The sequence below is a fragment of the Eleutherodactylus coqui genome, chromosome 10 (genome assembly GCF_035609145.1).
Source record: "Eleutherodactylus coqui strain aEleCoq1 chromosome 10, aEleCoq1.hap1, whole genome shotgun sequence".
Lineage (NCBI taxonomy): Eukaryota > Metazoa > Chordata > Amphibia > Anura > Eleutherodactylidae > Eleutherodactylus > Eleutherodactylus coqui.
In genome coordinates, this window is record NC_089846.1 from 63431168 (window position 1) to 63457975 (window position 26808).

General features: G+C 43.4%; 1 protein-coding gene across 4 annotated transcripts in view; it reads left to right on the plus strand.

Moving 5' to 3' along the window:
- The window catches only part of LOC136580528 (leucine-rich repeat and fibronectin type III domain-containing protein 1-like protein), a 684740-nt gene extending 660451 nt beyond the window's left edge, over positions 1–24289 (plus strand). For all 4 annotated transcript variants that reach the window (XM_066581146.1, XM_066581149.1, XM_066581145.1 and 1 more), the window contains exon 5: positions 23441–24289. In XM_066581146.1, the coding sequence (XP_066437243.1) occupies positions 23441–23960 (520 nt within the window). In that variant the 3' untranslated portion in view covers positions 23961–24289. The remainder of the gene's footprint in view (positions 1–23440) is intronic.
- The last annotated feature ends 2519 nt before the right edge of the window (positions 24290–26808 follow it).

Below are 26808 nucleotides of genomic sequence, written 5' to 3' on the forward strand. Positions count from 1 at the left end.
TACATGCTGCTCGATCTACGCACATCCCCTGCTACCTTGCCCTCGGTACTGCGCCTTCTGCCACTAGCGCTGTCGGCTGGGAATTTTACCATCAGCTTGTCCGCAAGGGTCCTGTGGTATAGCAACACTCTCGAACCCCTTTCCTCTTCGGGAATCAGAGTGGGCAGGTTCTCCTTATACCGTGGATCGAGCAGTGTGTACACCCAGTAATCCGTCGTGGACAGAATGCGTGCAACGCGAGGGTCACGAGAAAGGCATCCTAACATGAAGTCAGCCATGTGTGCCAGGGTACCTGTACGCAACACATGGCTGTCTTCACTAGGAAGATCACTATCAGGATCCTCCTCCTCCTCCTCCTCCTCCTCAGGCCATACACGCTGAAAGGATGACAGGCAATCAGCCGGTGTACCGTCAGCAGCGGGCCAAGCTGTCTCTTCCCCCTCCTCCTCATCCTCCTCATGCTCCTCCTCCTCCTCCTGTACGCGCTGAGAAATAGACAGGAGGGTGCCCTGACTATCCAGCGGCATACTGTCTTCCCCCGCCCCCGTTTCCGAGCGCAAAGCAGCTGCCTTTATGGTTTGCAGGGAATTTCTCAAGATGCATAGCAGAGGAATGGTGACGCTAATGATTGTAGCATCGCCGCTCACCACCTGGGTAGACTCCTCAAAATTACCAAGGACATGGCAGATGTCTGCCAACCAGGCCCACTCTTCTGAAAGGAATTGAGGAGGCTGACTCCCACTGCGCCGCCCATGTTGGAGTTGGTATTCGACTATAGCTCTACGTTGTTCATAGAGCCTGGCCAACATGTGGAGCGTAGAGTTCCACCGTGTGGGCACGTCGCACAGCAGTCGGTGCACTGGCAGCTTAAAGTGATGTTGCAGGGTGCGCAGGGTGGCAGCGTCCGTGTGGGACTTGCGGAAATGTGCGCAGAGCCGGCGCGCCTTTACGAGCAGGTCTGACAAGCGTGGGTAGCTTTTCAGAAACCGCTGAACCACCAAATTAAAGACGTGGGCCAGGCATGGCACGTGCGTGAGGCTGCCGAGCTGCAGAGCCGCCACCAGGTTACGCCCGTTGTCACACACGACCATGCCCGGTTGGAGGCTCAGCGGCGCAAGCCAGCGGTCGGTCTGCTCTGTCAGACCCTGCAGCAGTTCGTGGGCCGTGTGCCTCTTATCGCCTAAGCTGAGTAGTTTCAGCACGGCCTGCTGACGCTTGCCCACCGCTGTGCTGCCACACCGCGCGACACCGACTGCTGGCGACATGCTGCTGCTAACACATCTTGATTGCGAGACAGAGGAGGAGGAGGAGGAGGAGGAGGGTGCTTTAGTGGAGGAAGCATACACCTCCACAGATACCAGCACCGAGCTGGGGCCCGCAATTCTGGGGGTGGGTAGGACGTGAGCGGTCCCAGGCTCTGACTCTGTCCCAGCCTCCACTAAATTCACCCAATGTGCCGTCAGGGAGATGTAGTGGTCCTGCCCGCCTGTGCTTGTCCACGTGTCCGTAGTTAAGTGGACCGTGGCAGTAACCGCGTTGGTGAGGGCGCGCACAATGTTGCGGGAGACGTGGTCGTGCAGGGCTGGGACGGCACATCGGGAAAAGTAGTGGCGACTGGGAACTGAGTAGCGCGGGGCCGCCGCCTCCATGATACTTTTGAAGGACTCAGTTTCCACAACCCTATACGGCAGCATCTCAAGGCTGATGAATTTTGCTATGCGGACGGTTAACGTTTGAGCGTGCGGGTGCGTGGCGGCGTACTTGCGCTTGCGCTCGAACACTTGCGCAAGCGACGGCTGAACGGTGCGCTGAACTACACTGCTGGATGGGGCCGAGGACAGCGGAGATGAGGGTGTGGGTGCAGGCCATGAGGCGGTAGTGCCTGTGTCCTGAGAGGGGGGTTGCATCTCAGTGGCAGGTTGGGGCACAGGGGGAGAGGCAGGGGTGCAAACCGGAGGCGGTGAACGGCCTTCGTCCCACCTTGTGGGGTGCTTGGCCATCATATGTCTGCGCATGGTGGTGGTGGTGAGGCTGTTGGTGTTGGCTCCCCGGCTGAGCTTTGCGCAACAAAGGTTGCACACCACTGTTCGTCGGTCGTCAGGCGTCTCTGTGAAAAACTGCCAGACCTTAGAGCACCTCGGCCTCTGCAGGGTGGCATGGCGCGAGGGGGCGCTTTGGGAAACACTTGGCGGATTATTCGGTCTGGCCCTGCCTCTACCCCTGGCCACCGCACTGCCTCTTGCAACCTGCCCTGCTGATGCCCTTGACTCCCCCTCTGAAGACCTGTCCTCCTGAGTAAGCGTTGCACACCAGGTGGGGTCAGTCACCTCATCGTCCTGCTGCTCTTCCTCCGAATCCTCTGTGCGCTGCTCCCTCGGACTTACTGCCCTTACTACTACCTCACTGCAAGACAACTGTGTCTGATCGTCATCGTCCTCCTCACCCACAGAAAGTTGTTGAGACAGTTGGCGGAAGTCCCCAGCCTCTTCCCCCGGACCCCGGGAACTTTCGAATGGTTGGGCATCAGTGACGATAAACTCCTCTGGTGGGAGAGGAACCGCTGCTGCCCAATCTAAGCAGGGGCCCGAGAACAGTTCCTGGGAGTGTTCCCGCTCCTGAGCAGGTGTTATTGTAGTGGAGTGAGGAGGCTGGGAGGAAGGAGGAGCAGCAGACAGAGGATTCGGATTGGCAGCAGTGGACGGCGCAGAACTGCGGGTAGACGATAGGTTGCTCGAAGCACTTTCTGCCATCCAGGACAGGACCTGCTCACACTGCTCATTTTCTAATAACCGTCTCCCGCATGGACCCATTAATTGGGCGATGAATGTGGGGACGCCAGAAACGTGCCTCTCTCCTAATCGCGCAGCAGTCGGCTGCGACACACCGGGATCAGGAGCTCGGGCTGTGCCCACACCCTGACTTGGCCCTCCGCGTCCTCGGCCGCGTCCATGTCCTCTAGGCCTACCCCTACCCCTCAGCATGCTGTATTACCAGTGATTTGATTTCACAGGCAGGAAATAAATTGGCGCAAGACTGCAGGCCAAATATAATTTTTGCCCTTTTTGGAAAACGAAAGGCCCCACTGCCTCTAGTGAATGAATTATCTAAGTTTAATAACTGTGCTGTGTCCCTGCTAATGTGTCACAGAACGAGAAGGTAGCAGAGTTATTATAACTCTTGGAGAGCAGGTATTTTTTTACCAATTAAGGAAAGCAAATGGCGAAGCCAGCAGTAAAGCGTAGCTGGGTGCGTCTGATTTAGCAATGTTGTTCACGCAGCTCACACGTCTCCACCGCCCTTAGGACGGACAGAGGCTGGACAAATAGATTTGTTTTCAGTTTTTTTCCACCAAAAGGCAGCACTGCGTATATTCAATGAACATGAGAAGTTTAATAACTGTGCTGTGTCCCTGCTTATGTGTCACAGAACGTGAGGGTAGCAGAGTTATTATAACTCTTGGAGAGCAGGTATTTTTTTACCAATTAAGGAAAGCAAATGGCGAAGCCAGCAGTAAAGCGTAGCTGGGTGCGTCTGATTTAGCAATGTTGTTCACGCAGCTCACACGTCTCCACCGCCCTTAGGACGGACAGAGGCTGGACAAATAGATTTGTTTTCAGTTTTTTTCCACCAAAAGGCAGCACTGCGTATATTCAATGAACATGAGAAGTTTAATAACTGTGCTGTGTCCCTGCTTATGTGTCACAGAACGTGAGGGTAGCAGAGTTATTATAACTCTTGGAGAGCAGGTATTTTTTTCCCAATTAAGGAAAGCAAATGGCGAAGCCAGCAGTAAAGCGTAGCTGGGTGCGTCTGATTTAGCAATGTTGTTCACGCAGCTCACACGTGTCCACCGGCCTTAGGACGGACAGAGGCTGGACAAATAGATTTGTTTTCAGTTTTTTTCCACCAAAAGGCAGCACTGCGTATATTCAATGAACATGAGAAGTTTAATAACTGTGCTGTGTCCCTGCTTATGTGTCACAGAACGTGAGGGTAGCAGAGTTATTATAACTCTTGGAGGGCAGGTATTTTTTTCCCAATTAAGGAAAGCAAATGGCGAAGCCAGCAGTAAAGCGTAGCTGGGTGCGTCTGATTTAGCAATGTTGTTCACGCAGCTCACACGTCTCCACCGCCCTTAGGACGGACAGAGGCTGGACAAATAGATTTGTTTTCAGTTTTTTTCCACCAAAAGGCAGCACTGCGTATATTCAATGAACATGAGAAGTTTAATAACTGTGCTGTGTCCCTGCTTATGTGTCACAGAACGTGAGGGTAGCAGAGTTATTATAACTCTTGGAGAGCAGGTATTTTTTTCCCAATTAAGGAAAGCAAATGGCGAAGCCAGCAGTAAAGCGTAGCTGGGTGCGTCTGATTTAGCAATGTTGTTCACGCAGCTCACACGTGTCCACCGCCCTTAGGACGGACAGAGGCTGGACAAATAGATTTGTTTTCAGTTTTTTTCCACCAAAAGGCAGCACTGCGTATATTCAATGAACATGAGAAGTTTAATAACTGTGCTGTGTCCCTGCTTATGTGTCACAGAACGTGAGGGTAGCAGAGTTATTATAACTCTTGGAGAGCAGGTATTTTTTTCCCAATTAAGGAAAGCAAATGGCGAAGCCAGCAGTAAAGCGTAGCTGGGTGCGTCTGATTTAGCAATGTTGTTCACGCAGCTCACACGTCTCCACCGCCCTTAGGACGGACAGAGGCTGGACAAATAGATTTGTTTTCAGTTTTTTTCCACCAAAAGGCAGCACTGCGTATATTCAATGAACATGAGAAGTTTAATAACTGTGCTGTGTCCCTGCTTATGTGTCACAGAACGTGAGGGTAGCAGAGTTATTATAACTCTTGGAGAGCAGGTATTTTTTTCCCAATTAAGGAAAGCAAATGGCGAAGCCAGCAGTAAAGCGTAGCTGGGTGCGTCTGATTTAGCAATGTTGTTCACGCAGCTCACACGTGTCCACAGCCCTTAGGACGGACAGAGGCTGGACAAATAGATTTGTTTTCAGTTTTTTGGCACCAAAAGGCAGCACTGCGTATATTCAATGAATAACAACTGTGTTGTCGCCCTGCCTATACAATTCTTTCCCTGCAGTATCAATGGAGGGTGCAATGGTCTGCAGAGGCGATTTTGAGAAGCAAAAAAAAATGCAGCACAGCTAACAGCAGCCTGGACAGTACTGCACACGGATAAATATGGCCCTAGAAAGGACCGTTGAGGTTCTTGAAGGCTACACTCACTCCTAACACTCTCCCTGCCTATGCAGCACTTCTGTCCCTAATGCCAGGTGCAACGGTCTGCAGAGGCGATTTTGAGAAAAAAAAATTTGCCACTGCTAACAGCAGCCAACACACAGCTATCAGTGGCCCTAATAAGGACCTTTGGGGGGTCTTGAAGCCTACACTAACTACCAATTCTTTCCCTACAGCAGCTCCGGTACAAACAGCACTGTCCCTCATCTAACTCACACCGCATCTGAGGCGAACCGCGGGAGGGGCCGACTTTTATGTTCGGGTGACACCTGATCTTCCCAGCCACTCACTGCAGGGGGGTGGTATAGGGCTTGAACGTCACAGGGGGAAGTTGTAATGCCTTCCCTGTCTTTCAATTGGCCAGAAAAGCGCGCTAACGTCTCAGGGAAGGAAGTGAAAATAACCAGAACACCGCATGGTGTTCGTTACGAATAACGAACATCCCGAACACCCTAATATTCGCACGAATATCAAGCTCGGAAGAACACGTTCGCTCATCTCTACTCATTACATGTAGACGCGAGCATCGTCCACTTTTTGTTTGAACGATGATTTTAAGGTGAACTTAAAATTCATAGTTCAGACACTGAGAGTTAAAGTGACTCACAATAGACTGCATGCTGTTATCTCCATGGGAGCTGGCAGATAACATTGTAATTTGCTGTCAACTGCAAGCAGAACAATGCAGCTGTGTGCACAGCTAGGTGTGTTTTTAATCACACAGGGATGATGAGTGCAACCCCACACTCAGAACCTGTTGCAATCCTGACTTCACCTACATGGTGACAGGAAACAGTGGCAAGGAAAGATGACGTACAATAAATAATGAACCGCCAGAATTCAGGGAACAAGATGTCAAACACCCCAGCTGAATAAATAGAGAGACAAGTCAGTATAAAAAGTTGCAGACAAGACCAGAAACACCTTCAGACAAAAGTATAACCAGTGCCCTCTGTGAATCTATATATATAAAGGTGAAAGCCCTCATTCACTGACTGACTGACTGACTGACTGACTCGACACTAATTCTCTAACTTCCCGATGTCGTAGAAACTTGAAATTTGGCAGAAGCATTCTTTAGGTCCTAAATAGGAAAACTAAAGGGGTCACAACTTGAAAATTCAATGCTAAGTGCAAAAGTAGTGGCGACCCTGTGTAATGTACCAAATCTAATTCTCTAACTTCCCGATGTCATACAAACATGAAATTTGGCAGAAGTATTCTTTAGGTCCTACATAGGGAAATAATGGGGTTGCAACTCAAAAATTCAATGCTAAATGCAAAAATATTGGCGCTCATGTGTAATGTGCTAAATCTAATTCTATAATTTCCCAATGTCATACCAACATGGAATTTGGCACGAGCATTCTTTAGGTCCTACATAGGAAAAGTAAAGGGGTCACAACTCGAAAATTCAATGCTAAGTGCAAAAGTATTGGCCTGGCTCTGTGTACTGTACCAAATCTAATTCTCTAACTTTCCGATGTCATACAAACATGAAATTTGGCAGGAGCATTCTTACATAGTCCTACATAAGAAAGTAAAAGGGTCACAACTTGATTATTCAATGCTAAGTACAAAAGTATTGGCACCCAAAAATGTATTTTTTTTTTTGAAAAAGGAAATGGTCACCTCTACGTGATGTTTCCTGGGTAACGCGAAGAACTATGCAAAATAGTGAACATATTTTATTTCTCATTTCCTCTGAAGTAGCCACAACTTGATAAAAATTTCCAAGCAAACAACATGTAAACACCTGTAACAAGTTAACTTGGGGCGAAGCCGGGTATATCAGCTAGTAAGTGTATACAAGCTTAAGGCAGATTGGCCAACTGGTACATCCATCTCCCAGCCAGCCAATCAGTCCATACATCGGTAGATAAAAGTCCTGGTCAGCATCCAGCACTAAAATGACAGTGAGCATGTGCCAGCAAGAGGATCATGTAGACCAGGGTTGATACCATGAAGTCACGCGGTCCCGGTTCCCATCGGCTGGCAAGCTGTGACAATATGTACTACATTTCTGGTGATGGGATGTTGATCCAGGGATTTATTCTAATTGTCAGATTGGGAGTTGGGCAGAGGAGATTTTTCACCTAATATGGGTTAATTGCATCTGCCTCAAATGTATCTTTATTGTCTTCTGGATCAACATAGTCGAAATACAGGTTGGACTTAACGGACATGTGTTGTTTTTCAACTATATAAGTATAAGAGCCTAGTGGTAAGTGATTAGTTCCAAAGTCACCTCCAACTCAGGAGCAATAGTGTTAAGAGAGAATGCAGTCTCATGGAGGAGTTACTATGGCTGTGTGATACAGACCCATAGGTAAGAACTTTGTGCTCCAATGTACTTGGTTTGTCCGCACAACTGATGGAAGCTTTGGCCCATACTTTGCTTAGATGTTTCTTCAGATTGGGTAATAGAAGTAGGGGGCATTCCAAATAGGTAAAAGCAAAATAAAGCCAACACAATGCACAATGCTCATAAACACCCCCCAGAGTTGAATCTTTTGTATCAGCATGAAAAGGAGGAATTGCAGGGGGAGCTCTGCTGATTGCTACAGATTAGGTCTAAACAATGATCTATTCAGAATAAATGGCCAGGATCAAACTCTCAGGATAGCATGAAGTAATAAAACTAACAATATGCAAAGAAAGAATGTATTAGAAGCTGGTTACGTGATAACATTGTGGTGGGATAATTAATTCCATTCAATCAAATGTGATGCAGTCTTTATAGGAGGACAATTGAAAACACTTCTAATCCCACTCCACACAAGGGACAAACACAGAATATAATATATGAACGACGTACTAAAATTACATAGTCTTAATATAAGTGTGAGCTATTAAAGGACACTCATTGATTGGTATAAACACATTATTAGGGCTCTTTCAAATGAGTGTATATCGGCCGCCGTTTTCATGGCCGGCTGATATACGCTACGATCTGAGGCATTGGATTCCAATGCATCAGATCACATGGTCGTATTCCTGTGGCGTAAAAGCGGGGTCAATGTATAGTGCCAGGCGCTTTCACGCCGGGCCGAATAGATAGTCCTGGAACTATCTTTCTGTCCAGAATATGTTGGCCGCTGCATGGGCTCCTATGGGAGCTAATGACAGCAGCCGGAGAAGGCTGTTTGCAATGGGAGGAAGCGGGACAGGGGCAGAGCTAAGCGCTGCCCCATCACGCCTCCTTTCATTGCTGGCTGTGGACAAGGGGCGAGGAGGGGGCGGAAGCTTAGCTCCCGCCTTGCCCCCTCCTATTGCAAACAGACAAGGGGGGTGGAGGGAGGAGGTGACCTGGCGAGGGGGAGGGGAGAGCAATGGCATGGCGACCTTGGTGTATATGAGCCAGGCCCATGCCGTCTGAAAGGGCGCACAAACATTAGATTTGTGTGCCCGTGCTTACATGCGCCGGCGGACGCACATAAAAATTCCTACGGCCGCGTGAAAGGAGCCTTACATGTGTCCAGCTGAAATGGCATCTAATAATGTGCTCCATTTTTTTGGACTATGTGATGTGTCCCAGTTTAGAGGAAAAAGTAGAAAATAAATATTTCATGCTAATTGACATTTCCTTGTTGGTCTTAGGAAATGGTGGGGCTAAAGGGGTTCCCCAGGACTTACTTACTATCGATGACCTTTTCCCGGGATAGGTCATCAATAGTTGATCATCTAAGGTCTGACGCTCAGAATCCCCAACAATCAGCCTGTTTCTGCCACAGCTATCAGTGCAGGCAGCACTGAAAGCAACCCCTTTTGGTACTACAGGCAAAGCTGCCATTGAATTCAAAACTGCGCCGTTAAAATGTTGACAGCACTATCTGCTTCCAGCGCTGTCTACACTGACAGTAGGCACAGGATTCAGCTGATTAACGGTAATTCCAAGCAGCGGACCTCTAATGATCAACTATTGATGACCTATTCTGAAAAAAGGTCATCAACAGTAAAAGTTTCAGAGAGCCCCTATAATATCACTAACTTTAGCCACCTTTCTGGGTGTTCTAAGGTAGAGAGTGGGCATAAGTCTCATGGTGAGAACTTCATAAAGTGAGCATAAAGTGTTGAACTTGAGCAGCCTGTCATTACATCACATGTATTGCTATATTTGATGATTGTAGCATATATGTACTGGTGGACAATACTAGGTTACCTTTTATAGTCTTCTTAGATGCATTTTTGCTGTTTTTGCTTCATAGAACAATTTTTTACCTTTCCCATTTGCCTTTTTTCCTATTTATTTAACATTTGTGGGCTGTACTTTTAATACTGTATACTGTGATGTTGTATGTTATGAGTATATCTTGTGCTGTAAATTATACTGCTGTACATTTGTGGACTTTATGTTGAAATATGACTCGAAGGCTATAGACATCTTTGGGGGCAAATTGTTTTTCGCTTAAATGCATGTATTTTGAGCTGACAATCATTTTTGCAGTAGGGTTTCATTATTGATTAAAAAGTTTGTATTGTTTGTGTTCTGCAGCTTCTACATATCATTGTATATAGACACTGTATTATAATGCATTCAAACGATGGCTTTTGAGTGATAATTGTTGTGTGTAAATGCTACCATCATGCACTTTTCGTTTGAACAATAATTTTTAGTTGAGTTTATAAACCATCATTGAGACCGCATGCTAGGAACAGGAGATAACATTATATTCTCTATGCAGGCTGTTATCTCCATGGGAGCTAGAGATTTCTCTTAGCAGCACATGGCTGAACAGTAGAGCAAATTGCAGGGCTCAGAGCTCCTGCTGAGTTCTGCAACAGCTCAAGAAGGCTGATTTGCATGCAAATGAAGCTGATAAAGTAATAATGGGCATTAGTGCATATTAGTACCTTATGCAAAATGATTGCTCAAAACTTTCATTCTCCTTATCTTTTGAACAAATTTTGAGCGATCATCTTGGCATATAAATGGGGCTTAAAGGCCCATTTACACACACAGATAATCTTTCAAATATTAAAAGATCAGCGATCATTTTGAATAAAGTACTGATAGGCACTAATTGCTATTAGTACTTTATCAGCTTCATTTGCATGCAAATGAGCTTCTGGGAGCTGTTGCAGAACTTAGCAGGCCTTTATATAATGTAATAGGGAGGCATATTGTTAATATTTTTTTTCCAACAATATTCTTTATTGGACATGTGATGAAATATGCATACATAGTATTTATAAATGTACAATCCAAAAGATGTAATGCTAACATTAAGGTTCTATAGTAAAATTTAGAATAAACGTATCTGATGGAGACATTTTCGATATACAAGGCACATGTCGTTATTTCTTAAGAAGGGAGGGAAACAGAGGAGAGACGGGGGAAAGGAGTTAGGAGGGTAGGCGGAAATGCAAGGATGGAGGGAGAGGGTGGTGGAATATGAGAGAGGGAAAAAGGGGGGAGGGAGTGGACAGGGGTAGGAAATGGGAGAGTGGTAAAATTGAAGTTTAAGACTTTAACCTAAGTTATTCAAAAGGTTTATTCAACAGGAAAAACCTTTAACCATGGGTTCCACATATCATTGTATTGAGAGATTGCGTTATTTCGAAGAGCTATAATTTTTTCAAAAATACTGTGTTCAGAAATAAGTTGGGTTAATTCTTTTAAGGACGGGATAGTATTCGTCTTCCATTTTTTGGCAATTAGGTTTTTGGCACCCAGTAGAATATGTCCAATAAGCTTTTTTAGAGGAAAATATATTTTACCTGGTTCCAATAGTAGTAGGGCTATTTTGGGGGAGAAGTGAAGTTTGATACCTGATATTTTAGTGATGAGGTTAAATGTAACGCTCCAAAAGGGGCGAAGTAGCGGGCACGCCCAGAATACATGTAGTAAGGATCCTTCGTGTCCACATCCCCTCCAGCAGAGATTATTTGGGGAAAGACCTCTTCTAGCCAGTATCGTTGGGGTATAATACCAGCGTGTCAGAATTTTTGTATGTGTTTCGATCAGCGAAATTCCTTGTGAGGCTTGTCCCGCCCATCTAAAACTTCGAAGCCACTCGTCAATGGGAATCTTTTGGTTTATATCTTTTTCCCAGCTGATAAGATGGCATTTGCCTGGGACTTTCAAATTTCCCGCGAGATTATCGTAGAATAGCCTGGTAGGGAATTTTTTGTTGCTGGGGTTTAGGAGAGAAAGCACTATATCCGGAGCTTTAATGGTTTGAAGATTAAAAATGTGTAGGAAGGACCTCACTTGATTAAATCTATAAACTTCGCCATGTGGTATGTGGAATGTTGACTTCAGAGACTTAAAAGTGTGGAGGACATTTTTGGAGTAGAGATCTGAGATGAACTTTATATTGTTTTTTGCCCAAATTTTGAGCTGTAAATTGGGGATGAAATATTCTAATGTTTCTATGGGAATGTTCGATAAAGTTTTTTGTGAATTGGTATTTCGAGATATGTCCATCCATGCCTCAAGCGTAGCTTTCATTGGAGGAGAGATGGGGAGGGTCTTCAGGCAGTTTGTTAGAGAAGGTATGCGGGCACATATAGAGGCGGCGAATAGTAGGATTTTTAGTGGTTTTTGTTTGTTTAGTTCTAGTTCTATTAAAGGCCAATTAAGCTGTGGATTGTGACGTGTCCAGGGGGTTAGATGACTTAAAAGAGTAGATTTATAATAGGATTCTATGTTAGGGAGTCCAAGACCGCCCTGATATCTATTTAGGGTTAATATGGATAGTGCTATTCTGGGTCTTTTATGTTACCAAATGTATTTTCACAATTGTTTCTGGAAGCTATTTAATGTGTGTTTTGGGATTGGGACTGGGAGTGTTCGGAAATAATGTAGAATTTTTGGTAGTATAAGCATTTTGTAAATTGATACTCTACCTAACCAAGTTACGGGGTGTAAATGGAAATTGTCTATATCTTTTTGGATTTCAGAGAGAAGCTGGGGGAAGTTGGCAAGTATTATGTCTGATAAAGGAAAGGATAGATTTATTCCTAAGTAGGGAATAGATTTATTTTGCCATTGGAATGAGAATTCTTTTTGTATGTCTTTTTTTAGTCTTTCTCTGAGGTGTATTCCCAGAATTTGGGACTTGTTGGAGTTCAATTTGTAATAGGATATTTCCGAGAATTGGGACAAGGTTTTCTGAATGGATCTTAGTGATTGGAGAGGTTTAGTTAAAATAAGAAGGACATCATCGGCAAATAAACTAATTTTATGTTGTCTATGTGTTGCTGGGATACCATAGATGTCTGGATCGGTTCTTATTTTTTTCGGCTAAGGGTTCCATTATTATTGTAAATAAGAGTGGCGAAAGAGGACATCCTTGGCGAGTGCCATTTGTTATGGGGAATGGGTTAGAAAGCATACCGTCCACTAGTACTTTTGCTGAGGGGTTGGTGTAAAGTGCTTTGATTGCATTAAAAATGTTGCCGGAGAATCCGAATTTACGAAGGGTGGCAAATGCATATTCCCAGTGGAGTCGGTCAAATGCTTTTTCAACATCTAATGTGACCAGGACTGCAGGGTTCTTTTCTTGTTCTAGCTTATAGAGAAGATTTAAAATTCTTCTAGTTGCGTCTGAAGCTTGTCTTCCCTTCGTAAATCCTACCTGATCTGAATGTATCAGGTCTGGCAAAATATTAAGAAGCCTCTGAGCTATGGTCTTTGCGTATATCTTAATATCGCAATTTAGGAGGGAAATGGGTCTGAAGTTGGATGGGGTGGTGGGATCTTTACCAGGTTTAGGGATTGTTACAATTGTAGCTTCCAGGTTTTCTTTAGGAAAAAGGCCGTCTGTAATTCCCTGATTGAAGGCTTGGGCCATATGGGTAACTAGTGAGGTGGAGAATGTTTTATAGTAATCGTTAGAAAAGCCGTCAGGGCCTGGGGCTTTTTGAGCTTTTAAGGTTTTAATGGTTTTCGCGATCTCGGAGGGTAATATTGGTGAATTTAGGGAATCTAAAAGGGGTTGTGTGAGAGATGGGAGTTTAATGTCCCTTAAAAAAATTTTTATGGATAGTGTAGACGGTTGGGGGGTATTGCTATCTTCTCTCAGATTGTAGAGTGCTTCATAGTATTGTCGGAAGGAGTCTACTATCTGGGAAGGATGAGATATTTTGATTGAGGGGTTTAGCGGGTCAAGAATATATGGGATTTTTGACTTTTGTATTTGTTTTTTGACTAGTTTAGCCATCATTCGGGAGGGTTTATTATTAGAGGCGTAAAATGTTGCTCGAGATGATTTCATCTCTTTATCGTAGTTATCCATTAAGTTAGTTCTCAAAGTTTGTCTTAATTTAAAGAGTTCTGTGTGGAGGTGTTCAGATGGATCTTTCGAAATTTGTTTTTCAATAGATGCAATTTGATCCATTAAGGTATTAGTGGAGCGGGTTTTTTCTTTTTTGTAATGGGCGCTAATTTTAATAAGGATTCCTCTAATGAATGCCTTGTGGGCATTCCAAATGGTTATTGGGGACATTTCGGGGGTGTTGTTGATTTTAAAATATTCTTTTATCTCAGACGTGATAATGTTATTGTATTTGGGTAGTTTTAGTAGAAATTCGTTGTTTTTCCAATTTTTGGGCTTTTCTCCCGTTCCCTCTAGAGAAATAGTAATGTCGACTGGTGCATGGTCAGACCACGTTGTTTTACCGACCTGGGCCGATCTAGCTTGAAAAAGAGTGGGTTTGTTTAAGAGGATTAGATCTATTCTTGAGAAGGATCTATATCTGGGTGAATAAAAAGAGAACTCTTTTGAGGAGGCGTTCAGACATCTAAAGGAGTCGAATAATGCTTCTTTGTGTAGCCATAGTGAAAGTGACGGGGTCGATCTTTGGGGCCCTGTGTAGAATCTAGTAGATTATCAGGAACCGCATTGAAATCCCCACATATGATAAGGTTACCCACCTCGCGCCTCCTGATCTTCTTGATGGTTTTGTTTCAAAAACGTATTTGGGCTTTATTTGGGACATACAGATTTACAAGAGTAAAGGGCTTATGGTTCAACAAACCTGTCAGGATCAAATATCTGCCCTTTGAGTCTAGTTCTTGGTATGTAACATCAACTTGTATGGTATCTTTAATTGCTATTAGGACCCCGGCTTGTTTCTTTGGAGCCGAAGCAAGAAAAATTTTTGGATATTTTTTGTGGGAAATTTTTGGAGTAGCGGAGGTCGCGAAGTGGGTCTCCTGCACACAGATAATATCAGCATTGGACCTCAGGGCATCTTTCCAGAGTGAGGATCTTTTGAAAGGCGAATTTAACCCATTGGCGTTTAACGATAAAATTTTTACCGACATCTCAAAAGCTCCGGATAAACAATTGCATATGTGGAACAATATAGATTATAAGTAAGTTGGTCAGACTTCAAAAGTAGAAGTTCAACAGGTCAGGTTTTAGGGTGAGTAGAAAAATTTACAATCAGTAGGTTTCTACTATTTAAACACAGACCAGGTTTAAAATTGCTTTAAACAGACAAGTTATGGTTGCGGGTAAGCCACGAGTCGTACGGTAAAGAAACTTAGATTGTGACTATTTGTCAGATCTGTTTCTTTTAGAAGGGGGGGGCGGAAATGTTCGCCTGAAAAGGAGTTTCCATAGTCACCTATGGTAGGTGGCGTTGGGATCCTTCCGTTTGGTGCAAAGCTCACTTTCGGGGCCCGTCTTGTAGTTGTTTTCTTGGGATTCTTGAAGTCGGATGAAGGCGGTGAGAGGTTGGCAGGTTCACTCCCCATGATTTGAGAAGCTGGACGGCATCTTCTGGTTTGGTTAGGACATGGGTTGTGTCATTTCTGCGGATCAAGATCTTGATGGGAAAACCCCATCTATAGGGGATATTAGCTTGTCTCAGAGCTAATGTTATTTCCGAAATTTTTTTCCTCTCAGACATGGTTGCTTGGGATAAGTCTGCATAGAGACGTATGTCTGCGTAAGGAGGAGGTAGTTGTTGTAGTTTACGGGCTTCTGACATGAGCGCATCTTTTATGTGGTAGAAATGGATTCTAGCGATTGTGTCTCTTGGAGTAGATTCAGCAATAAATTTAGGTCTGGGAAGCCTATGAGCCCTGTCTATAATTAGGTCTTGTAGAGGAGCTTCAGGAAGCAGGGTGCGCATGAGCTGGTTTAAATATTTTGGAATCTCGGGTGCTGTAATAGACTCTGGAATGCCGCGGAATTTGACGTTATTGCGTCTATTCCTGTCTTCCAGGTCTGCGAGTTTGGATTTTAGCTGGGTAACTTCGTCGGCCAGATCATAGTGGGCGTCAATTAAGGCGTTGTGGGATTGTGTAATTTCGCCCATTTTGCTTTCTGTGTGGGCCACACGTTCGCCGATTGACTCCATTGTTGCCGTGAGCGAGGAGTTAAGTGATGTAAAACTTGTGTATAGAGAGTCACTCAGGGCCACTATCATGTCTTTTATAAATGCCTCAGAGGCTGGCTGGGCAGATGATGGCAGAGCTTTTATGTAGTCCCTCATAAAAGGAGCCTGGGAAGGTGAGAAATTGGGACCTTCACTCCTGGGTCTTTGTTTTAGGGGACTTTCTGAGGGAGAGTGAGTACTTTCACCACGAGGGGAGGAGGAGGGCGCCATCTTAGGGGATGCTGCAACTGCTTGTGGGCTTTGGCGTTTACCCCCTGTGTGCTTGTGTAGTGGGGAGGGTTGTGGAGCACTCACCCCTCTGTCTGATTCTCTCTCCGGTGATGATCCGGCAGCCGAGTCTGAAGGTGCGCTGTCATTTTCTCTTTCTTGAGATCGTGCTGCAGAGCCGGTCGGGACCTTCTCTCTGCAGGCGCGCGGCACCTCCGGAGCGGAGAAAAACTCCTCTAGACGCCGTGGTTGAGGTCGGGAGGGTCTGCGGCGAGACATTATCGGCAGCAGAAGAATTGAAGCTGTGTTATCACTGCTGGAAGGGTCTCTGACGTTGGTATGGAGTTGCAGTAGGTGACTTTACTAACGGAGCTCCGGGTTCACACCGCCATCTTCTCGCAGAGCCAGGCCACGCCCCCCCGCATATTGTTAATATTAATCGAAACTTCACCTTAGTGGCAAAATGAGAAGTACATGCAATGAATGAATGTATAGGAGTACAGACAGCTAATAATTACATGAAAATAATGATGACTAAATAATAGACGAAATAGTAATTTCATAAAAAATGAAGTATAACCAGAAAACCAGTTTAGTTGTTAGAACACCTGTGCAATTCATATACTTCAAAAGAGAGTTTGAATAAAAGAAATTAAAAAGCTAAACAGAGATCAGAACGACTACCGAAACAATAAGATCAAATTTTGGCTAAAAAAACTGCGGATTCCTCCAATGAGTTTAAAAGTTCAACCACTCCTTTGAAATATATTAACCTTTTGCAATCCAATTTTGGATTCAGGGTTTCCTAGGGAAATTTCTTTTTCTGCCATTATACAATGACGCCATCTGCTGGCTAGAGCCAGTACTGCCGTATGGGTCATGCCGGAGAGGCTCCCGACAACAGAGCGGCCAGTAATATAGAGTAAGAATACCCTGCCGGATGTCTTCCGACATTGGAGCTGTACAGCCTTCAATCAGAATGTCGTCAGACAGTCGATTGGAAAGGGTTAAGAACTTGGCCACCATTCCTCCAATAAGGTATTACCATGGGCAACACACCAAATAAGGATACTATCCCTGTGACCAAGCAGGCCTACCCAGCACCTATCACTGTTGAAACAGTCTCTCATAACCTTAACATTTTCCCTACTACCATCACTACTACTGCTCCTAGTACTCAATCTAACCCTATCAACACTACACATACCCAGTGATCCATCCTAAAGTAAAACAGCCTCCCAACCCTTCATTTACCTCAAAAACTACATATCTAGACTCATCGTTACAAGAAAACCCTGCAATCCACCTCTCCACCCCATTTCTCTGATGTCCAATCTGCCATATAATGTCTTCTGGAGCAGACCAAGCATTTAACTTCCTTGTTCCTTTCCCCAACCAAATTCCAGACTATTCTAAAACCTACCATTGATATCACAATCACCATTATCAGACAACCAATAGCCAATACTCCTTTATATGTTCAGTGTCCATCCATTCCTCCACCCTTGATGATTCCCTTATAAGTGTTTACAATACCCCCAGATTGAACCCAGTCATTGAAACATCTTCTGACAGTGATAATCACCTCCAGTTCCCCCAATTTATCCTCATCTTCCCATCAAACCAATCAGTATCTTTTTTAGAACTACCCACATCTCTTCCGCCCATACCCACGTACAACATCGACAAGCCCCAAGTGTAACAAAAAAATTTTTTCTTAGAACCTCTTTGGCAGGAAGTAAAATTGACAATGCTCAAGAAATGCCTCTCTTTCTGCCCCTCTGACAAGATAAATTAAATTTGAATTATTCATTGATGTCAATAGCTTCATAACAAAACTCACACTCACCAGGCATTTTGCCAACCTCTATTCCGAAAAAATACAGAAAAAAACATGTAGATCCATTACCTTTTATAGAATTTTAAGATGACCCAGCATTATTATTATTTTTTCTGCAACTCATAACTACTCAAACAAACAAAGGGTACAACGATGGGCACGTGTTTCACATTTAGTTTTGCGAACTTATATGTTGGTGATTTTGAAAAAGAGTATGTTCTGTCTCAATACCCATAGACACGCAACATTGTTCTCTACAAAAGATATAGCAATGACTTGATTTTCACATGAAAGGGGTCATCTGATGGATTTCATGATTTCACTACATAACTCAATAGCAACAAATGGAATCTCATATTCACTGGCCATAACTGTGACTCCTCTATTGATTATTGATGATTACTATGATCTAACTCCTAGCCAGGAACACAATAAAATTATTACCCAAATATGTTTTTAAAAAGTTGATAGAAACAGCCTGTTACATTATAAAAGTGCCCATTTTAAGAAATGGAAGGACAGTATCCCTTTCGGTCAATTCCACCGTCTTAGGAGAAACTGCACAAAAAACGAAGATTTCCAAACCCAAAGCTCCATTTTAAAAAACAGATCGAAACAAAAAGGCTATCCACACTGCATGATAAATGAAGCTTAGAAGAAGTGAAAAATAGAATCCCCCGAAGAAAACAAGGACTACAGAATGACTCAAGTAATTTTTGTCGTGATTTTATTACTACATACAATCCGTCTCACACTTGAAAAACATTGGGGTATACTCCTTCAAGACCCCTATTTGCACAACAATATTCCGCCTAGACCAAGAATTACGTTTAGAAGGGTGTGAACAATTAAAAACATTCTGGCACTGAGTAGACTTAAAAATGGGAAGCCTTCACACCATCAAGTTTTGTTATCTTAAGTGCAATGGGCTGCTACAAATGCAGTAAGAACAAATGCAAATGTTGTTTTAATATAAAAAAATAAGGCTATCATAAGGTAATTACGCAAATGAAGTATTTGAAATTAAGTTCCTCATCAATTGTTCCACTAGGTGTGTTATATACTTACTGGAATGCTCATGTGGCCTACAATACATGGGAAGAACCCCACAATGTTTATGCACACAAATCAATGAACACACATCCAACATCAATAATGGTTTCACGACATGGCGCAATAGTGCACAACTGAAATGTTGATGCTTTCACTATAACGGTGGTGGAGAAGGTACCATCAAATACTAGATCTGTAACCTGAATACACTGGGCCCACTAGGATTAAATAAACGTTTGGAAAACACCCATGGTTAATATATTACTAACATTTCCCTCCTTCTCTGACCATTTCTAAAACTAACAGTTGTTTTTTTTCTTCCTCACCAACCAATATCTCAATCAACCCAACCACCATCTATTGAAGTATCATATCACACATAATATGCAATCGACCATTCCAATTATTATTTCAAAAAATGTTTCAATTAGTTACAGAAACATCAACTTAATTCTTTATGTATAACCCAATGCTTTATTACCGTATTTAATCATCATCCTCCTCTTACTTTTATTCCACTACATTCCTCACGCTCATAGAAATTCCACTAGCAGGGTCCCATGAAAACATCCATGGTAATTGTTATTCTACCGGCATTCCTGTTTAATCCCCACCGTCACCTCCGCACATGCACTAAATTCAAAGAAACCTTGCCGATACCATGTGCTATAAAGCCCTTTAACTTTCTTCCCTCCAGGAACCTAACGTGTATTCCGGCGTATAAGATGACCTTTTAACTCCAAAATTCTGCTCTGCAGTCGGTGGTAATCTTATACGCCGGGTATACAGTTGTCCGAAAAAAAAATGAATACTCACCTCCTGCAGCGCTGCTGCAGACCATCTCTCCTCCGTGCATGCCGGCAGAGCATTGCTTTCTGTAAGCGGGGCTTAAAAACCCCGCCTCCAGAAAGCTAATGCTCTGATTGGCTAACTTAGGCGGCGTCAGCCAATGAATGCTGGCACTGCGTTAGCCAATCACAGCCATTCAATGACATCATTGAATGGATCTGATTGGCTAACTCAGGCGGCGTCAGCAAATGAAAGCTGGCACTGTGTTAGCCAATCACAGTCATTCAATGACGTCATTGAATGGCTGTGATTGGCTAACTCAGGCGGTGTCAGCCAATGAAAGCTGGCGCTGCATTAGCCAATCACAGCCATTCAAAGATGTAATTGAATGGCTGTGATTGGCTAACGCAGCGCTAGCTTTCATTGGCTGACGCCACCTGAGTTAGCCAATAAGAGCATTATCTTTCTGGAGGCGGGGCATTAAAGCCCCACTTGCAGAAAGCAATGCTCTGCCAGCTTGCACTGAGGAGCGAGAGCCTGCAGCAGCGCTGCCGGACATGAGTATTCTTTTTTTTTTCACCCTGTATTCCTGGAATGTAAGACGAAAAGTCAGGGGTCGTTTTATACGGCCCGTCATCTTATATGCCGGAATATACGGTACTTCTTCTTTCCTTGAAGTATGGTGCGCGTATATGTTTAACCAGGGGCATAACTATAGGGGGTTGAGGGGATGCGGTTGCACCCGGGCCCTGGAGCCTTAGGGGCCCATAAAGCCTCTCTTCTCCATATTGGGAGACCAGTACTATGAATAAAGCATTATACTTAGGGGGCCCTGTTACAGATTTTGCACCGGGGCCCAGAAGCTTCAAGTTACGCCTCTGTGTGTAACCATCCTTTTAGATGAGCCAATAATTGTTTAAATGAGCGAGTGAGATCACCGATAGCTCGTTTGCAGCCTGTTTAGACATGTAGATGCATTGTTGGCTCGTTCAGACAAGAATCGTTCAGTCCTTCACATTTGCTGTTTAAACTGAATGATAAGTCAATTAGCCAATGATTTGTATGCCTGCATAAAATGAATGACGAATGAAAAGAAAACCATTATCGTTTGTCGTTGGCTTCCGTTTACACCAAATGATTATCGTTAACTTTCGCTTATTTGACAATTTTTTTGAATAATAATCTTTCCATCTAACGGGCGCCTCTAGTTCCTTCCTTACACTGGCCACCTGCCCGGCCTAGCATTTAAATACCATGCACTACCGCTAAATGTTAGCTATAGAAATGGTAACAATATTCATTAAACTTGATGTTACTTTATTATTCGCAGAATTTCTTTTTCTTTATTCTTCTATTTAGAGCTCCATACAATACTGCTAATAATACTCTCACACCGGCAGTCCACCTTTACATAACGTGCACTGCTCAGCTAGCCATATCAGCGTCCAACCCAGTGAGGTTAATAATACCGACTAAGGTTGATACTATTTTATTTTTCATTCATACAAGCGTTTTTAATTATGCATTCTATTAATGTTAACAGCCTGTATGAGAGTTAATATTATATCCCTTTTTAAAAAAAAAAATATTCTAATAATTCGTTTTATATATATTTTAAAAAGCTTTGGTTATTTGATGGCTACTCTGCTCCATCACTGTCCATTCTACTGCTGTACAGTATGTTCCCACTATGCATCTTATGCTAATATAATGCATAAAATTTAGTTTTTTACTTTTTATTCGTTTATCCTTGAGAAAGAAGGAGCATCATTATATTGATGATCTGTAATTATATTAGGTCTTTGAAATAAGCAAATTTATTATAATTTTCTCGTTTTTACACAAAAAGAAATGTAGTTTAATTGTATTTATTGTGTTACGCATCGATCTCTCCAATAGTAGGGCTTTTAATTATTCTCTCACTATCACTGTTTCTTTATTGTTTTATGCTTGATTTTACTCAGTATATGAATTTCACAAAAACTGAACTGTTTTTATTGTTATAACATACTTTTTTTAATAAAATTATTTCATCCGTTACTTATGTATAATTATTTTTATGTAATTATCAGCTGTCTGTACTTCTATGAATTCATTCATTGCATGTACTACTCATTTCGCCACTAAGGGCTTAGTCACACGGGCGTTTATTGCCGCGATTTGCGCATGCGCATGCGTTCGGCGATTTTTTAAAACCATTGCTTTGCAATGGTATCGGACACATGAGCGCTTTTTATGCGCTCGTCCGATAAATTAGAGAACAGAAATCGCAGATCGCACCTATCTGCGATCTGCGATTCCTGTTCTCTTCTCTATATGCGCTCAACGGGGCCGGTGGCAGCAGCGCCGACCCCATTGAGAACATACAGAAGACAAATCATTCTTCTCTGCCACAGCTGGAACAGCTGTGGCAGAGAAGAACGATGTTTGCCCATTGAATTCAATGGAGCCGGCAATACAGCCGACTCCATTGAAAGCAATGGGCTGCCGACGTGCACGGGATGAATTGTCGGGAAGGGGTTAAATATATAAACCCTTCCCTGCAATGCATGCTAAAATGTGTTAAAATAAAAAAAAATTGTATACTCACCTTTCCACTGCAGCCGTAGTCCAGCCGCGGCCGCTGTCAGTTCTCCTGAACTGCTTCTCGGCACTATTCAGCCGGCGGGGCTTTAAAATCCCCGCCTGCTGAATGATCTGCCTCTGATTGGTCACAGCCTGACCAATCAGAGGCCGGTTTCACTCACACACCCATTCATGAATTCATGAATGGGTGAGTGACTGCTGCCTCTCAGCGCTGAGCCAATCAGGGGCAGGTCTGACTCACATCCATTCATGAATTCATGAATGGGTGTGAGTGAGGCATGCCTCTGATTGGCTCAGCGCTGAGCCAATCAGGGGGCAGGTCTGACTCACACCCCCTTCACACCCACTGCAGGACGGCCGCTCGGAGCTGCCGGCAGAAGGTGAGAATGCAATTTTTTTTTATTTTTACACATTTTAGGATGCATTGCAGGTAAGGGCTTATATATTTAAGCCCTTACCGACAATTCATCCCGGGCTCGCCAGCAGCGCATTGCTTTCAATGGAGACGGCTATATTGCCGTCTCCATTGAATGCAATGCGCTGGACAGCTCCGGCCCGTTTCTAATGAAACGCGGCTAGGAGCAGATTTTCGGCCGATTTTTCGGCGCCGGTCACGCGATTTGCGCATGCGCATCCGTCATGCGATGCACAAATCGCGTGAAAAAACGCCCGTGTGACTAAGGCCTAAGGTGAAATTTCGATTAATACTAACAACATGCCCCCCTATAATGTTATACAATGGCCAACTATTACAACCAACATACATACTGTTCAACTATTAACTACCTAATTTTGCTATTTTTTTACTTATTTTTGTTACCCTTTATTATATTTAAGTCTACTTGTTTAACCTTGGTTGTTTTTCCTCATCTTTTTCTGTATATTTATATTATATAATACTCCATTCAGCCATTCCCGAAGAAGAGACCATGTTTTCAAACGCGTCATATATGAGCTGGCTGGTAATTAATTTATAAAGAAGAATCGGGTTTTACCCCTTTGTCTAAATCTGCTTCACATTATAAGGTTGTGCCTATGGTACATAATTTTCTTTTTTTTACTATTAGCACTTACCAAACATAAGATGTATTACACTTTTTATATACAACTATGTATGTAGGAATGCTTTCCCTTACACCAGCTCTTCACGTAAACAGTGTTAGTTGTTATTTATCCATTTTTGTCTCCTGAAGGTCAGTGCCTGAATATAAGTTGATGGCGACCATATTAATAAATCCAACAGTACATGATACTATACTGTCTATAAAATAGCACTGCCCTCAAAGAAACTTCTGCTTGCCTTGTGAAAATATCTATATATCGTAATGCTGTCTTACCTTTCTCTCCATACAGAATGATCCCATCTTCAAGCAAGTCATTTTTCCTGAGTGACCTGGTGTCCTCTCGCATTTATGACCTGTGTGTCCTGGCCGTTTACGACGATGGAATAACCTCATTAACTGCGACAAGAGTGATTGGATGTGTACAATTTACGACCGAACAGGAATATAAACAGTGCAGGTCGCTCCATGCCCAGTTTCTTGGTGGAACCATGATCATCATCATAGGCGGCATCATAGTGGCCTCTGTCCTAGTCTTCATCTTTATTTTGTTAATGAAATATAAAGTCTACAATAATCACCCAAAATCTAAACCAACGAAGGTCACTAATGTTTGTTCCCAAACCAACGGTAGCCAAGGTGGGACAATGGGACGCTCATCTTCTAAGCTCAACGAGCGTAGAGACAGTATTATGCAGGACATCTCAGGAACGTCCAACAAAAGCAAAACCATAGTTGACCTCACCCCAGATGGTGAAAAAGTGACTGTACCTGATACTACCTTTATAACAAATGACGTCCTGTCTCACTAGCAAAACATTAAACCTACGTATACCACAGACATATGCACCTCTTATAAAGGGCAATCCACTGATAACTGGACATTGTGGTATCATATTGAACATTTTCATGCAAGGAGTCGTATCGACGGCTCCACACCTATTGTCTATTTTTAAGATCAGATGGTTACAACAAAAAGCTATTTTTTTAATATGTAAAAAGGGTTCTTGCATTCTTAACTATTTTTTGGTTCATTATTAAATATAAAGTGTGTGACTAAACAAAACTAATGTGAAACAATTGGTTTTTACGAATGGCACCTGCGTGAAGGAAGCATAATAAATGTTTTTTGGTTCTTTTACACTTGTTTATTTCATAGCCTCAATTAACTCTCATCAAATTTCATACAAATTTGGGATATTAGAAAAATCGTGTTTATTGATCTTGTTTCATGACCTCATGAAATGATTTAAGCCAGGTATCCACATAGTAACATGGTGTGTAAGGCTGAAAAAAATTACATATATCCATCCAGCTCAGCCTATCCCCCCCTCCTCCCACTTCGATGTTGATCCAGAGGAAGGCAAAACAAAAAACAAAAAAACAAGGAGGTAGAAGCCAATTTTCCTCACTTTAGGTTGAAAAAAATTTGTTCCCCACTCAAAGTCTGGCAATCAGAATGATTTGTGGATCATTAACCCTTCTGAGGTGGAAAGTGGCAATAACAAGTAATATTATTACACTCAGGTGAGGCATCCAGGCTCCTCTTAAACTCTTTTAGTGAGTTCACCATCACCATATCCTCATGCAGAGAGTTTCATAGTCTCACTGCTCTTACAGTAAAGAACCCCCTTCTATGTCGGTAATTGAACCTTCTTTCCTCTAGATGTACAGGGCGCCCAATTATTACAGTCACAGTCCTGGGTATAAATAGATGATGAGAGAGATCTCTGTATTGTCCACTGATATATTTAGACATAGTTATTATGTCGCCCCTCAGCTGTCTTTTTTCTAAACTAAATAGCCCCCTTTTTTTTTTTTAATCTGGCAGACCACTGCACTAATGTGTTGGGCGTTAGTGAAACTGCATCTAAATGCAGCCGCAGTATCACTATTCTGAACTCCTGGGATCATGGTGCCTAGAATGTGAGTACTGATGCCAGGAGAATGGGCAGTGACACTGCAGCCCCTGATTGGCTAGTGGTCAGGTGTAGAGATGAGCGAGCGTACTCAGTAAGAACAGATACTCAAGCGGGTTACGACCCTACCGAGTACTTGCCTGCTCGCCCGCAAAGATTTGGGTGCCGGCGTGGGTGAGCGCTGTGTTGCGGGAGTGAGCAGGAGGAAGCGGGGGATGGAGAGAGAGACCTCCCTAATGTTATCCCCTGCTCTCCCCCGCCGCTCCCCGCATCTTTGCGGGTGACAGGCTGGTACTCGGTAAGGACGATACTCACTCAAGTATCTGTCCTTACCGAGTACGCTCGCTCATCTCTAGTCAGGTGACATCCGCTGATGTATTCTGCCTTACAAACAACATGGCCACATTGAGTCTGCAGCACTGGATCATAGCTGCAGAAGGGGGATAAACACTGCTTCTTTTGTTTATTTAGCACAGTTGGTGGTATAGGAGAAATCTTGTCCAGTAATCAGACAACCCCTTTAAGATAATGGAAATCTATTGTTCTCTTATTGTAACACAAAACCCACTGTAAAGCAATTCAAAGGGTAAATAAACCATGGTACAGAAGGTTACCTTAGGGGTGTACTTCCCGTCTGTATATTTCACAGACAACACATGGACCCATTATAGCTAATTGGACTACACACTTGTGCGTTTTTTCACATGGATGTTTGGTCCATGAGGGAAAAAACTAATTGCAGCTAACCTATTCTGGTCCCTATTGCAGACCAGAATTAAACATGCAATGTCCACTGCCTGTGGGTATCAGGCAGCATCCGGACCGGATGTGTTTCCGTGTACTGTTTGATGCAAGTTGTGCTGACAATTCAAGGTAGAACTCAAATTTACCAATGTGAACGAGCCCCAACGCATTAAACCAAGACTCCAGTGCTGGAGAATCCAATTTGGCTGCACTGCTTTTCTGAATACCGGATGCACACTTTATTTGACAAGCATGCTCATGTGAGGGTTGCTTTAAGAGTTAAATTGAAAACTTTGCTCCATCTGCATATTAAAGATTAAGGTCCATTACCTCTGTGTGTTGTCCGTCAAGTGTATATAGCCAGGGGTAAGGAGGCCACTATTTCATCACTTCCAGTAAGTCACCCACTTCTGTGTGGCAGACAGGTAAAAGGGTGGTTTGGAGAAGAAAAAAGAGTCAAGAGTCATGATGGATACATCAAAAGACACTGGAGACAAGAGAACAACAAGACAGGAGATCATAGAACAATTCTCAAAAAAGGGGGAAGAAAATAGAAGAAATAAGTTGAGTTAAAGTAACTGAAAGCAGAAAGGGAATGAGTAAAAAAGAAAGAGAATAGGACACTAGAGTAGACATAGCGGAAAGAAGATACAGTGATACCTTGGGTTAGGAGTGCCCCAACTTACAAGTTTTTTGACTTGAGAGCAGGCTTTCTCCCGAATTTTTGCTTTGACTTAAGAGCAAAAACTTAGGTTAAGAGCCTTGTTCTCAATGGGGCCACCGCTGTTACTGGTGGCCCCGTTGAAAGCAATGGCCTGCCGACAACCCCTGCAGTGATTTTCGAGGAAGGGCTTTAAATATAAGCCCTTCCCTGAAAAATCATCCCTAGCTGTAGTGAAAAATATATATTCACCTGTCCGCTGCTGCCGGGGCTCAGGCATGTCTAGCCGCCTCTTGTTCTCCCTGCATTTTTAATCCCCGTCTGCTGAAAAGTTTC